At 35.2% G+C, this 22681-nt stretch overlaps 1 protein-coding gene across 4 annotated transcripts in view; it reads left to right on the top strand.

Moving 5' to 3' along the window:
- Positions 1-22681, top strand: part of ERCC6L2 (ERCC excision repair 6 like 2) — a 143567-nt gene that overhangs the window by 13457 nt on the left and 107429 nt on the right. For 3 of the 4 annotated variants that reach the window (XM_017547192.2, XM_017547201.2, XM_017547200.2), the window contains exons 3-4: positions 12038-12160; positions 21789-21982. In XM_017547192.2, the coding sequence (XP_017402681.1) occupies positions 12038-12160; positions 21789-21982 (317 nt within the window). The remainder of the gene's footprint in view (positions 1-12037; positions 12161-21788; positions 21983-22681) is intronic. The other variant, XM_017547197.2, reaches the window with a different exon arrangement.

The raw sequence follows: 22681 nt of genomic DNA, 5'->3' as shown, positions 1-22681 counted from the left end.
GTAAATTACCCAGTGTCACATAGCTAGTATGAAGCTGGCTGGTCAAACACGAAAGTCTTTGCCATAAGTCCTGAAAATTGACATGCCAACATTGTTAGAATATTTTAAAACTTAGGACAAGTTTTGACCATTCTATTTATCATTTTATAATATTTTAGACAACATAATTTGCAAAAGCTACTTTGTTTATTATGTACAAGATCATATGCAAGGAACAAAGCCTTCTTACCTTAAGAAATGATACCAGAAAAATAGCTAATATGTTTTTGTTTTTTGAGACAGTGGCTGGCTCTTTTGCCCAGGCTGGAATGCAGTGGTGTAATCTTGGCTTACTGCAGGCTTGACCTCCTGGCTGAAGTGATCCTCTGACCTCAGCCTTGCGAGTAGCTGGGACTACAGATGTGCACCACCACGCCTGTCTTTATTTTTTGTAGATGTGGGGTTTCACCATGTTGCCCAGGCTGGACTTAAACTCCTGAGCTTGCCCACCCCCACTTCTGCCTTCCAAAGTACTGGGATTAAAAACAGCTACTGCTGAAAAGAATTTTCAGCCCGAAATGTCATATCCAGCCAAACTAAGCATCGTAAGCAAAGGAAAAATAAAATCCTTTACAGGCAAGCAAATGCTGAGACATTTTGTCACCGCCAGGCCTGCCCTACAAGAGCTCCTGAAGGAGGGACTAAACATGGAAAGGAACAACCGGTACCAGCCACTGCAAAAATACACTAAATTGTAAAATCCATTGACACTAGGAAAAAACTGCTTCAACTAATGGGCAAAATAACCAGCTAGCATCATAATGGCAGGATCAAATTCATGCATAACAATATTAACCTTAAACGTAAATGGGCTAAATGCCCCAATTAAAAGACACAGATTGACAAATTGGATAGAATCAAGACCCATCAGTGTGCTGTATTCAGGAGACCCATCTCATGTGCAGAGGCACATATAGGCTAAAAATAAAGGGGTGGAGAAATATTTACCAAGCAAATGGAAAGAAAAAAAAAAAGTAGGGGTTGCAATCCTAGTCTCTGATAAAATAGGCTTTAAACCATCGAAGATCAAAAGGGACAAGGGCATTCCATAATGGTAAAGGAATGAATGCAACAAGAAGAGCTAACTAGCCTAAATATATATGCACCCAGTGCAGGAGCACCCAGATTCATACAGCAAGTTCTTAGAGACCTACAGAAACTTAGACTCCCACACAGTAATAGTGGGAGACTTTAACACCCCACTGTCAATATTTGAAACAGAAAATTACCAAGGATATTCAGGAGTTGAACTTAGCTCTGTACCAAGCTCACCTAATAAACATCTGTAGAATTCTCCACTCCAAATCAACAGAATATACATTGTTCTCAGTACCACATCACACCTATTCTAAAATTGGCCACATAATTAGAAGTAAAACACTCCTCAGCAAATGCAAAAGAATGAAAATCATAACAGTCTCTGAGACCACAGTGCTATCAAATTAGAACTCAAGATTAAGAAACTCAAAATTGCACAACTACATGGAAACTGAACAACTTGCTCCTAAATGACTACTGGATAAATAACAAAATGAAGGCAGAAATAAAGGTGTTCTTTGAAACCAATTAGAACACAGACACAACATACCAGAATCTCTGGGACACATTTAAAACAGTGTGTAGAGGGAAATTCATAGCACTAAATGCCCAACAGAGAAAGCAGGAACAATCTAAAATTAATACCCTAATGCCACAATTAAAAGAACTAGAGAAGCAAGAACAAACAAAAAGCCAGCAGAAGACAAGAAGTAACTAAGATCAGAGCAGAACTGAAGGTGATAGAGATATTAAAAAAACCTCCAAAAAATCAGTGAATCCAGGAGCTGTTTTTTTGAAAAGATCAACAAAATAGAGTGCTAGCCAGACTAATAAAGAAGAAAAGAGAGAAGAATCAAATAGATAAAATAAAAAATGATAAAGGCCGTATCACCACTGACCCCATGGAAATACAAACTACCATCAAAGAATACTATAAACACCTGTACACTAATAAAACAGAAAATCTAGAAGAAATGGATAAATTCCTGGACACTACACCCTCCCAAGACTAAACCAGGAAGAAGTCAAATCCCTGAATAGACCAATAACAAGGTGTGAAATTGAGGCAGCAATTAATAGCCTACCAACCAAAAAAGTCTGGGACCAGATGGCTTCACAGCCAAATTCTACCAGAGGTGCAAAGAGGAGTTGGTACCATTCCTTCTGAAACTATTCCAAACAGTAGAAAAAGAGGGAATCCTCCCTAACTCATTTTATGAGGCCAACATCTTCCTGATACAAAAATCTGGCAGAGCCACAGCTAAAAAAGAAAATTTCAGGCCAGTATCCATGATGAACATTGATGCGAAAATCCTCAATAAAATACTGGCAGACCAAATCCAATGGCACATCTGGAAGCTTATCCATCACTATCAAGTTGGCTTCATCCCTGGGATGCAAGCTTGGTTCAACATACACAAATCTGTAAACGTAATCCATCACATAAACAGAACCAAAGACAAAACCCACATGATTATCTCAATAGATGCAGAGAATGCTATCAAAAAAATTCAACAATCTTTCATTCTAAAAACTCAATAAACTAGGAATTGATGGAACGTATCTCAAAATAATAAGAGCTATTTATGACAAACCCACAGCCAATAGAACACCGAATGGACAAAAACTGGAAGCATTCCCTTTGAAAACTGGCACTAGACAAGAATGCCCTTTCTCACCACTCCTATTCAACATAGTATTGGAAATTCTGACCAGAGCAGTCAGGCAAGAGAAAGAAATAAAGGGTATTCAGATAGGTAAAGAGGAAGTAAAATTGTCTCTATTTGCAGATGGCATGATTGTATATTTAGAAGACCCCATCATCTCAGCCCAAAATCTTTTTAAGGTGATAAACAACTTCAGCAAAGTCTCAGGAAACAAAATTAATGTGCAAAAATCACAAGCATTCCTATACACCAATAACAGACAAACAGAGAGCCAAATCATGAGTGAACTCCCATTCATAATAGCTACAGAGAGAATTAAATACCTAGAAATACAACTTAACAAGGGATGGGAAGGACCTCTTTAAGGAGAACTGCAAACCACCGCTCAAGGAAATACGAGAGGACACAAACAAATGGAAAAACACTCCATGCTCATGGTTAAGAATAATCAATATCATGAAAATTGGCCATATGGCCCAAAGTAATTTTAGATTCAACACTATCTCCATCAAGCTGCCATTGACTTTCTTCACAGAATTGGAAAAAAACCACCTTAAATTTCATATGGAACCAAAAAAGAGCCCGCATAGCCAAGGCAATTCTAAGAAGAAAACAAAAAACTGGAGGCATCATGCTACCTGACTTCCAACTATACTACAAGGCTATGGTAATCAAAACAGTAAGGTACTGGTACCAAAACAGATACATAGACCAGTGGAACAGAACAGAGGCCTCAGAAATAATGCGACACACGTACAACCATCTGATCTTTGACAAACCTGACAAAAACAAGCAATGGGGAAGGGATTTCCTATTCAATAAACGGTGTTGGAAAAACTGGCTAGCCATATTCAGAAAGCTGAAACTGGATCCCTTCCTTACACCTTATACAAAAATTAACTCAAGATGGATTAAAGATTTAAATGTAAGACCTAAAACCACAAAAACCCTATAAGAAAACCTAGGCAATACCATTCAGGACATAGGCATGGGCAAACACTTTATGACTAAAACACCAAAAGCAATGGCAACAGCATCTAATTAAAGAGCTTCTGCACAGCAGAAGAAACTTATCATCAGAGTGAACAGGCAACCTACAGAATGAGAGAAAATTCTTGCCATTTACCCATCTGACAAAGGGCTAATATCCATAATCTACAAAGACTGTAAACAAATTCATAAGAAAAAAACAACCCCATCAAAAAGTGGGTGAATGATAGGAACAGACACTTCTCAAAAGAAGACATGCAGCCAGCAAACATGAAAAAAAGCTCATCATCACTAGTCATTAAAGAAATGCAAATCAAAACCACATTGAAATCCATCTCATGCCAGTTAGAATGGCGATCATTAAAAAGTCAGGAGACAACAGATGCTGGAAAGGATGTGGAGAAATAGGAATGCTTTTACACTGTTGGTGGGAGTATAAATTAGTTCAACCATTGTGGAAGGCAGTGTGGTAATCATCAAGGATCTAGAACTAGAAATACCGTCTGACCCAGCAATCCCATTACTGGACATATACCCAAGGAATTATAAATTGTTCTATTATAAAGACACATGCACACGTATGTTTATTGCAGCATTGTTCACAATAGCAAAGACTTGGAACCAACACAAATGCCCATCAGTCATTGACTGGTTAAAGAAATTGTGACATATTACACCATGGAATACCATGCAGCCATAAAAAAGGATGAGTTCATGTCCTTTGTAGGGACATGGATGAAGGTGGAAATCATCATTCTGAGCAAACTAACACGAGAACAGGAAACCAGACACCACATTTTCTCACTCATAGGTGGGAGTTGAACAATGAGAACACATGGACACAGGGAGGGGAATATGGTAAACAGCAAAATTTTTTTCCCATTCTGTTGGTTGCCAATTCACTCTAATGACTGTTTTTTTTGCTGTGCAGAAGCTGTGGAGTTTGATTAGGTCCCATTCGTCTATTTTGGCTTTTGTTGCCAATGCTTTTGGTGTTTTGGTCATGAAGTCCTTGCCTACGCCTATGTCCTGAATGGTTTTGCCTAGATTTTCTTCTAGGGTTTTTATGGTGTTAGGTCTTATGTTTAAGTCTTTAATCCATCTGGAGTTAATTTTAGTGTAAGGTGTCAGGAAGGGGTCCAGTTTCTGCTTTCTGCACATGGCTAGCCAGTTTTCCCAACACCACACACCAGGGCTTGTTGGGGCATGGGGAGCTAGGGGAGGGATAGCGTTAGGAGAAATACCTAATGTAGATGATGGGGTGTTGGATGCAGCCAACCACCATGGCCTGTGTATACCTATGTAACAAACCTGCATGTTCTGCACATATACCCCAGAACTTAAAGTACAATAAAATAGCTACTGCCTATTGAGTCATTGATGTTCACTGACTTGACATATGTACTTTTAAACTTTCTTCTAGAATAAAAATAATTTTGGTTACACCATAATACACAAATGTATTCTTATAAAAATGAAAGCTCGAATTTTTTTTTTTTTCTTTTTTTGAGACAGAGTCTTAACTCTGTCACCCAGGCTGGAGTGCAGTGGCGTGATCTCAGCTCACTGCAACCCCTGCCTCCCAAGTTTAAGCGATTGTCCTGCCTCAGCCTATCGAGTAGCTGGGACTTCAGGCTTGTGCCACCACACCCAGCTAATTTTTTTATTTTTAGTAGAGACCAGGGTTCACCATGTTGGTGGGGCTGATCTCTAGCTCCTGACCTCAGGTGATCTGCCCACTTCAACCTCCCAAAGTGCTGGGGTTGCAGGCAAGAGCCACCACCCCCAGCTGGCAATTATTAAATTGAGGTTAAGTCCACACAACATTAATTAATTATTTAAAATGATTAATTTTAAAATTAATTATTTGAATTTATTTCAATGTTAATTGAGTGCATTTAACACATTCAGAATGTTGTGCAACTCCTACCTCTTTCTAGTTCCTGGGTTGTTTCCACCTTTTTGTTATTATGAATGATGCTTCTGTAAACATTTGTGTACAAATGTTTCTCTTGTATGTAGAAGATTTGTGTATGAATAATGCTTCTGTAAACATTTGTGTACAAACATTTCTCTTGTATGTAATTACTAGAAGTGGAATTACTGGGTTTTATGGTAGTTCAGTGTTTCTTTTTTTCCAAGGAACTGCAGTACTATTTTTTCACAACGGCTAAAGCCTTTTACATTCCTACCAACAATTGTCTAGGTTTCCTAGGCTTCTGCATCATTGCCAACATTTGTTATTTTTTGTTTTCTTCACTATAGCCATCCTACTATGTGTGAAGTGGTGTTTTGTTACAGTTTTGATTTGCATTTCTATAATGGCCAGTGATGTTGAACACCTTTGTGTGTGTGTGTGTGTGTGTGTGTGTGTGTGTGTGTGTGTGTATGTGTATGTGTTTTGGGCCTTTTCTGTAGCTTTAGAGAAAGAAATATATATTTGAGTCTTTTGCCTGTTTTTAAAATTTCATTGTCTTCTTTATTGAGTTGTAAGAATTCTTTATGTATTTAGGATACTAATCCCTTATCAGATATATGATTTGCAAATACTTTCTCCCATTCTGTAGTTGCCTTTTTATTTTCTTGTTATTTTATTTTGATGCACAAAAGTTTTATGAAGTCCAGTGTATTTTGTATTTTGTTGAACAAGTTATAATTTTAATGTGTATGTAAATAAATTTTAAAAATTGGATCATTATTTCCATATGTTATTCTGCTCCTTGTTTTTTTTTTTTTTTTCAGTTGAACATTTTTTTTTTTTTGTCCCTGTGCTGGGATTATATGCATGTTACAGTGTCCAGCCAGGATTATTATTTTTTATGTTGATATATAAGGATTGTCCTCATCCCTTAATTAATAAATTACTGTATACTATAGATCATATGTTCTGTAACTTACCTTATCATTCCTCCAGGAACCTAAGGAAAATGACATTTTGGGTTGTTGTATATTTTAGGCTATGACAAATAGTGAGTATCTGTAGGATAGAATCTGAAGAGTATTTCTCTGTAAGGATCGAATTCCTGAAAGTCAAATTTCTGGGTGAAGAGTATGAATTTTTCTTTTTTTTTTTTTTTTTTTTTGAGACAAGGTCTCGCCCTGTTACCCAGTGGCGATCTTGGCTCACTGCAACCTCTCCATCGTGTTTTAAGAGATTCTCAGGCCTCGGCCTCCCAACTAGCTGAGATTATAGGCATGTGCTATCATACCTGGCTAATTTTTATATTTTTAATGGAAGCGGTATTTCACCATGTTGGCCAGGCTGGTCTCAAACTCCTGACCTCAAGTGATCCATCTGCCTGGGCCTCTCGAAGTGCTGGGATTACAGGCATGAACCACCACGTGAACTACAGCCAGATATGTCTATTTCTTTTAATCTGCCAGTTTTACCTTCATATATTTTGACGCTCTGTTGTTAGGGTTACAGACCTTTATGGTTGTTACATCTTCTTGATGAATTGACTATTTCATTATTATGTAATGTTCCGTGTAGACAGCTCTTTTATTCGTTCTAACAATCTCTGATATTTAATTGGAATATTTAGTTCATTTACCTTTAATGTAATTCTTGTTATGTTTGGATTTGGATATAACATATTATTATTTGTTTTCTGTTCATTCAGCAACAGTCTGATTTGAACGGTTTGAACAGCTTGTTTTCTGTTTCTCTACTCCTTTCCTGCCTTCTTTTGGGTTGATAATGGTATTTTTTAAGAATTTTATTTTAATTTTTTTATTGACTTTTTATACTTCTTTGCTTTATATTTTTAGTGGTTGTTCTAGTGATCAAATACACATTGTGAACTTTTTGCAGTGTACCTAATAATGTACTGCTTCATGTAAAATATAAGTTTCTTGTAATAAGTCATGCTAGTCTCATTTTAAGGAATCTAGGAGTTAGGAATGCTAAGTGTATTGCATAAAATATCTAGCTATAACTACCTAATACTTAAATTTCGAAGGTTAAACCAAACTTACATTTATAGAATATACCCAGTTTAGCTTTGGTGTATATTTATATCCTTTTTAAAATTTCTATGTTCTCTGTGCTAACATTTTGTTTAAGAGTTTTGTTTCTATATGAGTAGGAGAACTTGGCTTGTAAATTTCCTGTTTTATAATGTTCTTGTCAGGTTTTCTTAAGTTATGTTGAACTCATGAAATGAGTTGAGAATATTTTCCCCTTTTTCTAAATCCTGAAGGGGTATGTTACAGATTGCTATTATATTTTTCTTAAGCATTAGGTAGAATTTATTGGTGAAACTATATGGCCACTAATTTTCTTTGTAGAAGGTTTATAATTGCATATTTAGGTTTCTTTCATGGTTTTATGGGTATGTAAATTTCCTTTTTGTCGGTTTTGATAAATTCTATTTCTACATTTCATCCAAATTTTCACATTTATTGACAAAGCATTATTATGGGTTATACATATTTTTTGTTTGCCTTTTCTCTTTTCTTTTTTCTTTATCAATTTTGCCAGGGGTTGATTTTAAACATTCTTTCAAAGGATGATTATTTGGCATCATTGATCATTTTCTTTTCACTTATTTATTATATATGTATTATACTTTAAGTTCTGGAGTACATGTGCAGAACGTGCAGGTTTGTAATATAGGTATGCACGTGCCATGGTGGTTTGCTGCATCCATCACCCCATCATCTACATTAGGTATTTCTAATTTTTATTGTATGCTTTAGTAATTTCTGCGTTTTGTGTTAAATTTTCTGTTATTTTCATAAGTTTTTGAGATACATTCTTTGATATCTGATTGATAGTCCCTCTTCTTTCCTAATACAGATGCTCCTTGACTTACAGTGGGATTATGTCCCCATAGCCCATTGTAAGTTGAAAATATTATAAGTTGAAAACTCATTTAATACACTAACCTATTGAACATTATAGCTTAACCTATCCTATCTTAAACATGCTCAGAACACTTACATTAGCCTATAGTTGGGCAAAATCATTGAACACAGTGCCTATTTCATACTAAAGTGTTGAATCTCATATAGTTTATTGAATATTGTACTGAAAGTAAAAAACAATGATTGCATGAGTACTTGTTTTACAGTTTCTTCTGAATGCATATTGCTTTTACATCATCGTAAATTGAAAAATTGCAAGTTGAACCGTCATGAGCTGGGGACTGTCTGTAATATTCATTTAAGTCCCTAAGGTACAAGCTTTTGCTGTATTCTACAAATTCAACATATATTGTTATTTTATTCAAATATTTTATGATTTATATTGTGAGCTGTTTGAATTCTGTTCCTTACTGTCCAAACATTTGAAGATTTTCTGCTTCTGTTTTTGTTATTTCTATTGTATTGTGATCAAGGAACATATTCTGTATGGTTTCCATATATTGAAATGCATTGAGACTTCTGTGGCCTGGCATATGTCAACTTTTTTTTTTTTTGAGATGGAGTTTCACTCCTGTTGCCTAAGCTGGAGTGCAATGGTGTGATCTCAGCTCACTTCAACCTCCGCTCCCGAGTTCAAGCAATTCTCCTACCTCAGCCGGGATTATGGGCTGGGATTATGGGCGCACACCACCATGCCTGGCTAATTTTTTTGTATTTTTACTAGAAACATGGTTTCACGATGTTAGCCAGGCTGGTCTCAAACTTCTGGTCTCAGGTGATCCGCCTGCCTCAGCCTCCCAGAGTGCTGGGATTACAGGTGTGAGCCACCGTGCCCTGCGCATATGTCAACTTTGGTAAATATTTCACGTGTACTTAAAATGAAACTGCTTTGCAGTAGTGTGCAGTGTTTTAGCAATGTTCATTAGGTCAAGTTTGACAATCATGTTATTAAAATCTGTATTTTTACTAATTATTTTGTTTGCTCTCGCTGAGTTATTTTTAAGTCTGCCATTGTGCTTGTAGAGTCTACTTTTATTTCAGTAAATATTTCTTTCTTTCTTGATACATTTAGACTTCTTAAAATTTCCAAGTGAACTAATTTTATTATCAATATTAAGTTAAAGCGTGCCTTTTTAATTTCATGATTTTTACCTCAGCATATATATCTGATATGAATACAGCTGTATTGAATTTTCTTTGATTTTTGTTTACATGGTCTATTATTTTCATTTTTGAATTAGAACTGTATCCCTTGTCTTTTTTAGATGTTTTTCTTGTAAATGGCAAGGAAATATATTTTATTTGTCTGACAATCTTTATCTTTTGCTTAGACTATTTAGTCCATTTCCATATAAAGTGCTTTCTAGTATATTTGGCTTTAAACTTAGTATTTTACTATTTGCTTTTTATTTATTCCATGTCCTGATTTTCCTACTTTTTTTTGTGTCCTTTTGGAGATTCATATTACTTTATTATCTCCTTTTATTAGGTACACCTTTTTTTATTCTTTTATTAGTGGTTACTCTTAGAGATTACGACAGATATCATTGATTTATCGTAATCTAACATAAATTAGTACTTTAATTTCCTCCTGACAGCATAGTGACCTCAGAATATTATAACTACACTTGTGTTCCTTCCGACTCATATGTTTGTTGCCATAGCTTTTAATTCTTCTGTTACTTGATTTCAATGAAACTTTATTGTTTGATAATGTCAATTAATATATATATTATGTATACATTTATCATTTTTGTTGCTCTAAATTTTTCCCTGTGTCACTGATCTTCTGTTTAGTATCATTTTCCTTGTGCCTGAAAACGTTCTTTAGTTACTTTCTTTAGTGTGGCTTTTGCGGTGATGAATTGGCTTGCTTTTTGATTGTCTGAGAATCTTTACCCTTCATTCTTGAATATCGTCAGTAGATGTAAAAATCTAGGTTGCTTTTATTAGCACTTTGAAAATATTCTATTGTATAGTATTTCCCATTGTTTTTGCTGCAAGGTCAGCTACTTGTCTGTTTGTGTATGTTTTTATTTTTTTATTTTGAGACAGGGTCTTGCCATGTTGCCCCGGCTGGAGTGCAGTGGTGCAATCACGACTCACTGCAGCCTCATTGCCCTGGGCTCAAGCAGTTCTCCTACTTCAGCCTTCCAAGTAGCTTGGGAATATGGGCATGAACCACCTGTACCCAGCTAATTTTTGTAGTTTTTGTAGAGATGGGATTTTGCCATGTTGCCCAGGCTAGTCTTGAATTCCCGGGCTCAAATGATCTACCTGCCTCGGCTTCCCAAAGTGCTGGGATTACACGTGTGAGCCACCATGGCCAGACCAGTTGTTGCTTTTTTGTAGATAATCTGTTTTTTCTTACTGCTTTTAACATTTTCCGTCTCAGGTTGTTTCAGTGAAGCACCTGCTTGTGTTTTTTTGTTAGTTTTTGGTTTTCATTTTGTTTTGGTTTTGGTTCTTAGAAGAAGATCTTGAATCTGTGGCTCGATTTTTAAAATCAGTTAAGTTTTCAGCTTTTATTTCTTCAGATACTTCTCCTGTATCATTTGGGATTCAGATTATAGGTATCCACACCCTTATTAAGTATACTTTTTTTCTATAGTTTTTCTAATTCTCTCAGTTTTTTGAATTATATAGTTTTCTTCTTATATACTTTATTTTGTAAGGTAATGATCAATTATTTTCTCCCATTTGGATACCTCATATACCTTTCTTCTCAATTTTTAAAACAACCCTGCTAGTATTATTTTTTTACCATTTTTACAGATATTATTCAGGGAGGTTAACTACCTTGCCCAAGCTCTCAATAGCAGCCAAGCAATCAGAGCTAATATTTGAATCAGTCTAATCAATTCAGTATTTCTTGCTCTTTATTACAGGAGGTTATGATTCCTTGTTTTCTGTTTTTCTCATTTAATTTTTGGAGACCAGCTGTTACTCAAAATGTTGTATGTATTAATGAATTAATCTATCTTAAAATAACATTTTGCCATTTCACCTGTATTTATTAGATAATAGAAGTGTACAAATTTGTGGACCAAATATTATCCCCTTTAAGTAGTTTCTTTTCTCCATGGAAACAGGAATGTATACAGTTTATTCTAATAGACGATATGAAGAGATAGTTTCCATGGTTAGAAACAAATAAGAAGATAGTGTCTCAAGTGATGGAATTAAGAAAGAATCCATTGGGTAGGTAGAAGCTTTCATGGAAAAGATGGCAATATGAGGATTTTTGTTTGTTTACAAGGGTAAAAAACGTTATTACAAATAAAGAAAATCAGTACTAACATTTCATGTTAATTTTCCCCTCAACAAATCTCTTTGTACATATTTTGTCACTTATTGGATAGTCATGTAAGCAGTGAAATTTTGTATGTCATGATACATTATACACAGCGATTGAAAAAGTCTTTTTTTCTCAGGTTATTTCATTTCTGGCTGCAGTTTTGCATAAAAAGGGAACTCGTGAGGATATTGAAAATAACATGCCAGAGTTTTTACTGAGAAGTATGAAAAAGGAACCCTCTTCTTCTACAGCAAAAAAGGTAAAATCTCTAGAAATAGTCTACTCATGATGCTGGTATTACAAAAACACATAGAAATATTTAAATATACACATTAAAATTTATTAGTATAAATTTTAAAATGTAAGAATTTAAAGATGTTATTAAAATATTTGTTAGATAGGCCTAGTTTGAAAGATTATCAATTTTATCCTTAAGTTAAATTTGATTGACTCTCATAATTGCAAAATAGAATTTCAGCTTGATTTTGCTTTGGGGTTTTAATTGGTTGCTTGGCTGGATTTACATGATTTACTTAGGTTGATTTGTTAAATTTCTATGAATGCATATGTAAAGTTAATTGAAGACTTCATTATATTGTTTTTTATTCATGTGAGAATGAAAAGGAGATGGTTATAGATATTGGTAACAAAAGTACATCATCGACTTATTTCAAGTTGCCTAGCTGACTAATTGCATCCAAAAAATATGAAATATATTCTACCAATACAGGAAAGTTGGAATCAAAAAGACTAGTTCTGTACTTATTTTTGCTTCTGCTCATGTGACTGTGAATAGTATTCATATCCATACTTTTCTCCATTATAAATGTGTGTTCATAAATATGTTATATATACAAGGACTTGAGAATCCACACATTTTGGTATCCAAGAGAGGATAATGTACATTGCTGTTTATCTTACAAAAAAGATTAATAAAGCAATGAAATATAAAAAAAGTATACTTAACATGTCTTTTTAAAAAATATTATCCTCAGCATCCAGGAAACCAGACAGGAATAAAGATGAAGTGATTTTATGAAATCTTTATTATATTTGGTAATGAATTACCACAAGTTTTAAAACAGATTCTTTTATACAAGTCTTATATATAAGATTGCTGAGAAGTCCAAGTTTACTCTTGGCTATCATAAGGACCATTTCAGTGCAAACTTTTCAGAAGTACTGGCTTAAGATATAATTGCTATCATTTTAAATTTTCTTAATTTATTTTTATTATTTTTTATTTTTATTTATTTTTATTTTTTTAATTGCATTTTAGGTTTTGGGGTGCATGTGAAGAACATTCACGATTGTTGCTTAGGTACACACATAGCAGTGTGATTTGCTGCAATTTTTTAATAGCATAAATGCATCCTGAGTATCAGTTTCAGTGTGATCCTAAATAATGGTTCTTAATGTATTTTATGTATTCAAGAGCTCAAGTACTGTTTCTAGCTCTGGGTTCAGTTGTTCCCTGGTTCTAAATGTCACTACAGAGCCTGTGTATCTCTTGTATGCCACTGTGACAGCAGACAGGACAGAGAAAGAGGGGAAAGTAGTATTTTAAAGTACAGGACAAGAATGGGCCAGGCACAGTGGTTCATGCCTGTAATCCCAGCACTTTGGGAGGCCAAGGAAGGTGGATTGCTTGAGCCCAGGAGTTAAAGACCAGCTTGGGCAACATGTCAAAACCTCTTCCTACTAAAAATACAAAAAGTCAGTCAGGTGTGGTGGTGTGTGCCAGTAGTCCCAGGTACTTCAGAGGCTGAGGTGGGAGGATCACCTGAGCCTGGGGAAGTTGAGGCCGCAATGAGCCATGTTTGCACCACTGCACTCTAGCCAGGGCAATAAAGTGAGACCTCTGTCTCAAAATAAATAAATAAATAAAAATAAAGAACAAGAATGAAAGAAAAGAAAATTAACAAAGATACTCATTTGATGATGTGGTAAAATATGCTAATAATGGTTACCTTAGTTGACACTAATTCCTCTCCTTCCTTCTTTTCTCTTTATATATATGTGTATATTATATGTATGTGTGTGTGTATATGTATGTATGCATATGAGATGTATCATACACACACACACACACACACACACACACACACACACACAGACAGACAGACAGACAGAGCTGTTTCTTGGTATCCATGGGGAATTGGTTCCAGGACCTCTCTTGGATACCAAAATGTGTGGATTCTCAAGTCCTTGATATAAAATAGTGTATTTGCATATAACCTATTCATATCTTCCGTATACTTTAAATCGTCTGTTGTTTACTTAGTGCAATGTAAAGTCTGCATAATTAACTTTTATATTGTATTGTTTAGGAAATAATGACAAGGTCTGTGTACATGTTTAGTGCAGATGGAATTTTTTTTGTATTTCAATTTGTAGTTAGTTGAATCCAGTGATGTGAAACCTACAGATATGGAGGGACAACTGTACATTGCTTGTTATAATGTACATTGATATTTATATTCTTCAGCTGATTTCTCAATTAATTGATTTATTTTCAGACTTTTTGTATTCTAATAAATTAGCTTAAAGCTATAAGTATTTCTTTGGGCCCGGCATGGTTGCTCATGCCTGTAATCCCAGCACTTTGGGAGGCTGAAGCAGGAGGATCACTTGAACCCAGGAATTTGAGATCAGCCTGAGCACCATAAGGAGACCCTATCTTTACAGAAAATAAAAAATACAACAGTTAGCCCAGTGTGGTAGTGTGTGCTGTGGTTCCAGCTACTGGGGAGGCACAGGTGAGAGAATCACATGAGCCCGGGAGTTCTAGGCTGCAGTGAGCCATGATCATACCACTGCACTCTAGCCTGGGCAACGGAGAAGACCCTGTCTCAAAAAAAAAAAAGGTCCTTTCAGGTTTGGCTGTGTTCTATAGTTTTTAATATGCAGTCTTTTTTCATTAGGCTTTTCTAAATTATCTGTGGCCCCAATATTTATTTTTCTTTTACCCAAGTACTATTTAAAATAGAAGTTTTAAAATTTTCTAGTGAATAGCTATTGTTGTGTCACAGGATGATGGGAGGACTCAGCCCTTTTTGATGATTTTTAGTTTTTTTGCATCAGATAACTGCCTTGATAGTTTTTTCTTTGTGCTTAAATCCATGGTCAAGTTTTTTATGCTTTGATGTTCTGCATTGTGTGGTCTCTCTTGTTTTAAAATGTTGCTTACATGGTGCATGCTTTCTAATCATGGTCACATGGGTCTATGTATTTCTGTTTTATCATGTTTGTTAATTGCATTGTTAAATCGTTTAATACTGTTATTATTTTCTTTTTTTCTGTTTGAGTAGTTGGATCTGGAAAGAAATTTATTCAGTTTTCTCATTATGACTTTCAGTTTATTTTTCTTTATGTTCATACCAACTTTTGCTTAACATCTTCCGTTAATTCTTCAGAGGTTGGGCATGGTGGTTTGTGCCTGTAGTCCCAACTACTCAGGAGGAGGAGGTAGGACGATCTCTCGAGCCCAGGAGGTTGAGGCTGCAGTGAGCCATGATTGTGCCACTGCACTCCAGCTTGGGTGACAGAGTGTGACTCTGTCTCAGAAAAAATATATATATAGAGAGAGTAAATTTTATGTGCTTGTACATTGCTCTCATATTTGTCTATAGGCTTATCTGCCTACAGAATTTTAAATTCAAAATTTTCTTTTATAATGACCAAACTGATTTTATTATCTTCTGTCACTCCATATTGCAGGTGAGAATTCAATGTCATCCCAACTTTTTTCCTTGGAAAGGATTTTTTCTAATTGTATGGAAGTATTAAGAACTTTTTAAATAGATGAAATTTGAAAATTTCTGTGAGCTCTAACACTTACCATAGAATTCCTCCAAATAAGTTTTGCATTCGAAAAGTATATACAGTACTTTGTGTAGGGAAAGTTGCGTACTGATGGTAGAATCAACTTCTTTGAAGCAAATGACTGGGGTAACTTTTCCTTCTTAAAATTACTTGGTCATTATTTTTCTTGACTCAGTCTTTCCAACTACCTTAGTTGCTTTGTTGAGTTTTATTTTGCTTGTTGTTGTTTTTAGGTTCCTTCTAAGAAAAGTAAATTTTTTAGTGGGGGATGACAGAGGGAGTTTTCGCTTTCAGAGATGTAGGCTGGATTGCTCAGTTCTTCAAGTGCGCCAGTTCTCATCTGCTCCTGCACTGTTAGGACCTGCTGGTACTAGCCTTCCAGGCATTCGAGCACTATTATGGATTTATTATGTTTCTTCTTTTGTTTCATTGGCATCCACACAAACATGTATTGAGTTAGTCATTTGAACTGGAATTCAGAGGTTTTTTTTTTTTTTTTTTGAAACAAAATCTCACTCTGTCACCAGGCTAAAATGCATGATCTTGGCTCACTACAACGTCCACCTCCTGGGTTCAAGTGATTTTCCTGCCTCAGCCTCCTGAGTAGCTGGGACTACAGGTGCGTGCCACCATGCCCAGCTAATTTTGTATTTGTAGTAGAGATGGGGTTTCACCATGTTGGCCAGGATGGTCTTGATCTCCTGACCTCGTGATCTGCCCGCCTCGGCCTCCTGAAGTGCTGGGTTACAGGCATGAGCCACCGCACCCGGCCCAGAGTTTTTAATGGAATCACCAGTAACATTCTACAGTATTTTCCAGAAGCAATACAAAGACGATAACTTTGAAATCTTCAAAAGATAAATTTATATTGGTTCTTTTAAAACAATGTACATTTTAAAAAGACATTTACGAAATACAGAAGAAATAAATTTTTTTATATTTATTTGCTAATGCCAAAATTACAATCAAATTCTGAAAAACTAATGTTGAAACTTTGAAAAAAGTCCTTTAATGAACTGAGTATTACAAATTAAGGAGTGGTGGATTTCAGGCCTGTGTGTGTGATATGATGTATCTCATATATATTTTAAAACTTTTCAAGTGTTAATAAATCATCTAAGAATGCATGAATGTTTTTTGCCAAGAATGCATTCTTTTTCTTTTTTTTAAATTGCATTTTAGATTTTGGGGTACATGTGAAGAACATGCAAGATTGTTGCATAGGTACACACATGGCAGTGTGATTTGCTGCCTTCCTCCTCATCACCTATATCTGGCATTTCTCCTCATGCTATCTCTCTCCCCAACTCCCCACCCCCCGCTGTTTCTCCCATATTTCCCCCTGACAAATCCCAAGGAATAAATTCTTAAAGGAAAATACACAAGCTCTACATTTTAAAGATTGATTTTTGGAATGGTTCTTTAGATTTAGGCTGTTAAGTTTTGATTGGAATTCAGTTTTTATGAATCAGTAAATTTATTATAAAATGTTACTACCTTGCATGATAAAACTTTAGAGATTCTAAGTAAAATTCATAATTAATGTGGAAGAGGAAGAGATTTGTAGCAATCACAATACCAGTATCAGTAGCAATTTCAGTGACAATTGAACAAAAATATTTTATAATTATTTTATTTACTATACACTATTTTTTTAATTCTTCATATGTGCCAAGAGGATTATGCACACGATATCACTGTAGACATCCTTTTTCTTTTTCTTTTTTTTTTTTAATTTATTTTACTTAAGGTGCATACTATACCTGGCATTTCTCCCCGTGTTATCCCTCCCCACCCTCCCCTGCCTCTCCACCCCTCGCTGTCTCCCCCCTACCCCCGCCTACTTTCCCCAGTGTGTGATGCTCCTCTCCCTGAGTCCATGTGTTCTCGTTGTTCAACACCACCTATGAGTGAGAACATAACAGTGTTTGGCATCCTTATACCTGTGTCTGGACAACTTTTGCAATAATAACTGTAGGATAAATTCTTAGTACTGGAGTTGTATAGTAGGTAGAACTGGATTTAGGGGATTACGTTTTGATAGCTGGAGTTAAATTACTCCATATCCCAACAGTGGTGTATAAGAATATCTGTTTCCACCTTTTCATTTGCACTAGGTATTAGCAAACATAAATTTGTGACTTCCTGAGAGGTTTAAATTTTTATCTTGCTTTGATTTACATTTCTTTAATTGTGGGTGTAGCTGTAGCTATTCAGATGCTTAAAAGCTATTTTTAAATCTAATTCTTGTTTTTAATCATGGTCCTTGATTAATAGTCCTTAACGATATATCCTGGAATTTAATTTTTTGTTCATTATATGTTTTGAAAATATTTCTTCCTCACATAGAGTCAGCTTTGAATTAAGTATTGATTTTTAAATTTTTTAGGTAGTTACACGTATTGGTTTTTATAGTTTCTGGGTTTTATGTTTGCCTAGAAAAGCCTTTTGTACTCTAAAATTATAAATAAATTCACTCATGATTCTTTTATAATATGTGTGATTTTATTTTAAACCTTTGTATCTTTGTTTCAGCTAGAATTTGTTGTAGGTGTCTAGTAATCCAATTTTATTTTTCTCAAATGGTTAGCCAGTTATCTTAATGTCATTTATCGAGTAAGCCCGCTTTTCCACAGTAATTTGAAAGACGTAAAATTAAAGTCTATTTCTAGACATATTATTCTGTCCTAATTATTTATTTTTTCCTTTCTCTTCCAGTGCTAAACAGTTTTAGTTATATTAGCTTTATAATTTATTATTACATAGTTTCTCCTCAAGTTTTCTCAACTTAGGAAAAATTCATTTTCTCAAATTTCTCCTAAACACTTACTGAATTATTAGTTAATATTGTGTTGAATTTGTAGTTAACTTTGCTTGTCATTTCCATTCTTAATAGTTCTTGTTTACTTCTCTTTTTTAATTGTAAGATTTGATATTTATTGATATGGTTTATAACTTTCTGTTTTGATAGAATATCAAGTTTTGGTATTATTATGTCGTTTTTGTAAAAAGCATTTGGAAGGGCTCCTGACTACACTGCATTCTAAACTGAAATTTCTGTATATTAAATAATCACAGCATACCAAAGAGAGTTAAGAGTGCAGAGATAAATACAAAAATTTTTTATTTTAGAACTTTGAGTTTTCTAGCAGATTCCAATTTTACGTTCTGTGATTTTTCTGTAAAGGCACAGTTTATTTTTCATTTTGATATCAGACTTCTTCTCATGTGGAACCTTTGTTTCGCCTCTACTGATCTGTCACTGTTCTCTGAACATACATTATTATTCCTAACTTAGCATTGACATGAATGGTTTTATTTATTCATTTACCTATTGAACACCTTCTGTTTTCCAAGTACTCTATGAAGTTCTGAAGTTACAGTGGTAAATAAGAAAGTTATACATCCAGGGACATAGACTTTTGATTGAAGGTGCTAACATGATGTGTTATGATAGTTAAGAGTTTTAGAATTAGACCTGGGTTCAAATACTTAACTTTGCCACTTAATAGCAGTATGACCTTGAGTGTATTGTTTAATATCTCTGTACCTCAGTTTTCCTCATCTGTGTTTCTGTGTAAAGTCCCTGAGTTGATTTCTGTAAACTACTTCTAAAGCCCTTGGCACATGGTAAGTGCTCAATAATTGTTATGTTGTTATTAATACTATTACTACTTCTCCCACAAAAATTATCACACATTAATCTTTGAGTATCTCATCGCAGTCCACACCACATCATTTTTCTATGCCATAGTGCATGAGGAATCAAATTTGATAGAATACCCCTTAATCATTGAGCTAGATTTATTGAAAAATACACATAATTCAATATTCTCTAGTTGTACTATTGAACCTAGCTTCTGTTAGTTTTAATAATATTTAAGCAAGTGAATTTTAATTTTATTTGTGTTAATTTTAGATCCAGTTATAAAATTGTATTTTAGCTTCAGAATAAGAATGATCACCCTCCGCCCATGTCTACAGCAATAACACCCTGAACACAACACATCTCGTCTGATCTTGGAAGATAGACAGGGTCGGACCTGGTTAGTACCTGGATTAGAGATGTAGCTCCCAGAGTTGCTTTGTGTGTCGTGACTTAGCAGTTGGACACTGCTTTCCATTTTATTGTTTTGGCATCATTTGCTGAAAAAAAGACTTATTAAATGCAGTGTTATTTATTAGATGGTAGGAAATGCTAAGTTCTTACGTACTTCCCCTGGACTCTACATAATAACATAACCCAGTTCTCTGACATCTTTCACTACTAAAATGAATTTTTGAACCATTATTTCAGCTTTCATAATTTTTAAGACTAATAATGTTTGTAGAAATATCAAAAATTATGTTGCCACCTTAATTTTTAAACATCTTCTGGAATCGTAGGGCAGATGTCGGGACTCTTTGGATTCATTGGCACCATTGATGAATGGTCTCTCAAGTGAAAAAGTACTAGGAGTGCTCAGATGGAATTGCACCTAGCATTTTCGTCTTGTAGTAACAAACAACTCAAAGGGAGACACTGTAAGGACTTAGTATTTGGAGGCCTAATTTTATATTTGAAAGTTGAAGAAAAATGGAAATTATAGGATAAACTTTTGCCCGAAGGACAGAAATACTTGAGATGAGTCATGTATGATAAGGAAGTACTTACATATGCTTGTTGATGGGTTGTAAAAAAGGAACTCTCACATTCTGCTTGTTGATCTTCTTTCTCTTTCCAAAATGCCGTCACAAATTTCACTTTTTAGAGCTGACAAATGGCCTAGATGAAATATTTCACAGAAAACAGAGCAGAATTTAGAGCAGTATTGTATTATTTCTTTGTTAAATTGAATTTTTTCAGTATGTTTAATTGGTTCATCTCTAGCAAGTAGATCAAGTATAAAACTTTAGAAAAGAAACGTGCTGGTAACCCTATCAAACATAACAGGTTAGGAATAGTGGTAACAGGGAGAAATAAAAACGTTACAAAGTTAAAATGGTTGATGACAGCAGGATTCTGGGTTAGCACAGTAAAGGTACATGAATATGGGTAATAACCAGAGATACGTTGGTAATCCTCAGATGGACTGATTTCATAGGAGGCATTATTCGGGCACAAGTCCCATTTGCCTGAGTTCAAGAGAGAACAAACAGGAGAGTTAAGTGTTGATAACTCTTGAGGATCTTTGTTACAGGGAGAGTAATGAGGTAATAGCTAGAGAGAGATGTTGGGTTAAGGAGAAGAGGTTTTTTATTCTTTTTTTTTAATTTTTGTTTTTTGGATTTTTTTTTTTTAACCCTGGGAAATATTCTAACATCTTTGCCCATAGATGATGTGGTTCATTGAAATGGAAAAGTTAGTCAGGTAGGGAGATTGGGGGCAGTATCTGCAGCATTGACTTTAGGTTGGCAAGAAGGAAGGGGAGCCACCGTATAAATTCAGGGGTTGTCTTTGGAGAAGAACATGAACAGCCTACCCATGGTAACAGGTGGGAGGGCAAAATATATGGAAATGAATATAGTTAGGTTATTGATACAATACTGAGAGAAGTTCATCCAGTTTTCTTCTGATTGCTTCAGTTTTCCAGTGAATTTTCCAGTTCTTTAACTTAGATTATCTGAGAGAGGGGGAGAGGAAATGGACTAGGAAAATGCAAAAGGAAAGAGAGCTCCAGGAGACCATATATTTCCAGAAGAACACATGGCCTGCTTGTGTATGTACATTACCCACTTGGCCCCTGAATTTATTATTGGAATCCCTGTTTTATTCTTTTGTGTCTTTTGGAAAGTTACTTCTCCCTTATTTCTCAATGCCTTTTTAGTAGGGGGAAATTAAAAAATACCTGTTTCTTTGAGTAAGGGTAGTTGTCTATTTTGTCCTGATAAAAAGCTAATTAAACAGCAAAGTATTTTTTGAGAATTTCCTATGTCCATATATAGCTAGTCACTCTGTTGTGTTTACTGTTACTAATTAGAGTGTCAAAGAAGAGGACTACGGATACTGATATTCTGGATTTCACATTGGGATTCTTTTTCAGTTTTTAAAAAACATCAAACTTTTTTTATTCTTCTTTTAGATGTTCTTAATAGTTGCTCCTCTTTCTGTCCTCTACAACTGGAAGGATGAATTGGACACCTGGGGATATTTCAGAGTCGCTATTTTACATGGAAACAGAAAAGATAATGAACTAATTCGTGTAAAGCAGAGGAAATGTGAAATTGCTCTAACAACTTATGAAACATTGCGCTTATGCCTGGATGAACTTAACAGGTAATGAGGACAATGGGAATGATTGTATTAATTTTCTGCTTCCATCCCTTTATATTATTATTATTATTTATTGTTATTTTTTGAGACAGAGTCTTGCTCTCTCTAGGCTGGAGTGTAGTGGCGAGATCTTGGTTCACTGCAGCCTCCACCTCCCAGGTTCAGGCAATTCTCATGCCTCAGCCTCCCGAGTAGCTGGGACTACAGGCCCACGTCATGACGCCTGGCTGACTTTTTGAGTTTTTAGTAGAGATGGAGTTTCACCATGTTGCCCAGGCTGGTCTCAAACTCCTGAGCTTAGGCAGTCCGCCCACCTCAGCATCCCAAAATGCTAGGATTACAGGTGTGAGCCACCGTGCCCAGCCTATACTGTGATTTTTTAAAAAGCTCTCATTATTCCTTTGCTTGAGCTAATTTCCTTTTAGAATTATTGAAATATTTAGTTCATAATAACTTATTCTTTGAGAAGGAAAAACCTGCGTTAGGTTTTCTAGAATTTCTTACTCTGTTCCGTACACTGAATACAGGATACCTCTTCAAGCAATGATTGTTAAAGAATGATAAGACTTGTCCTAAGTCTCATGTACATCCTTTTATGCAGACAGTGCCTCTGAACTAGGTCAGTGATTTTCATGAGTTATTTTAATTATGAGAGCCTGTTGTGAATGTAGAGTGGCAAAAAATACACACACACATGCAGAG

This window comes from Cebus imitator, unplaced genomic scaffold (genome assembly GCF_001604975.1).
Source record: "Cebus imitator isolate Cc_AM_T3 unplaced genomic scaffold, Cebus_imitator-1.0 Scaffold196, whole genome shotgun sequence".
NCBI classification, from domain to species: Eukaryota; Metazoa; Chordata; class Mammalia; order Primates; family Cebidae; genus Cebus; species Cebus imitator.
The sequence above is the reverse complement of the archived record's forward strand: the minus strand, read 5'-3'. Positions and strand labels throughout refer to the sequence as shown.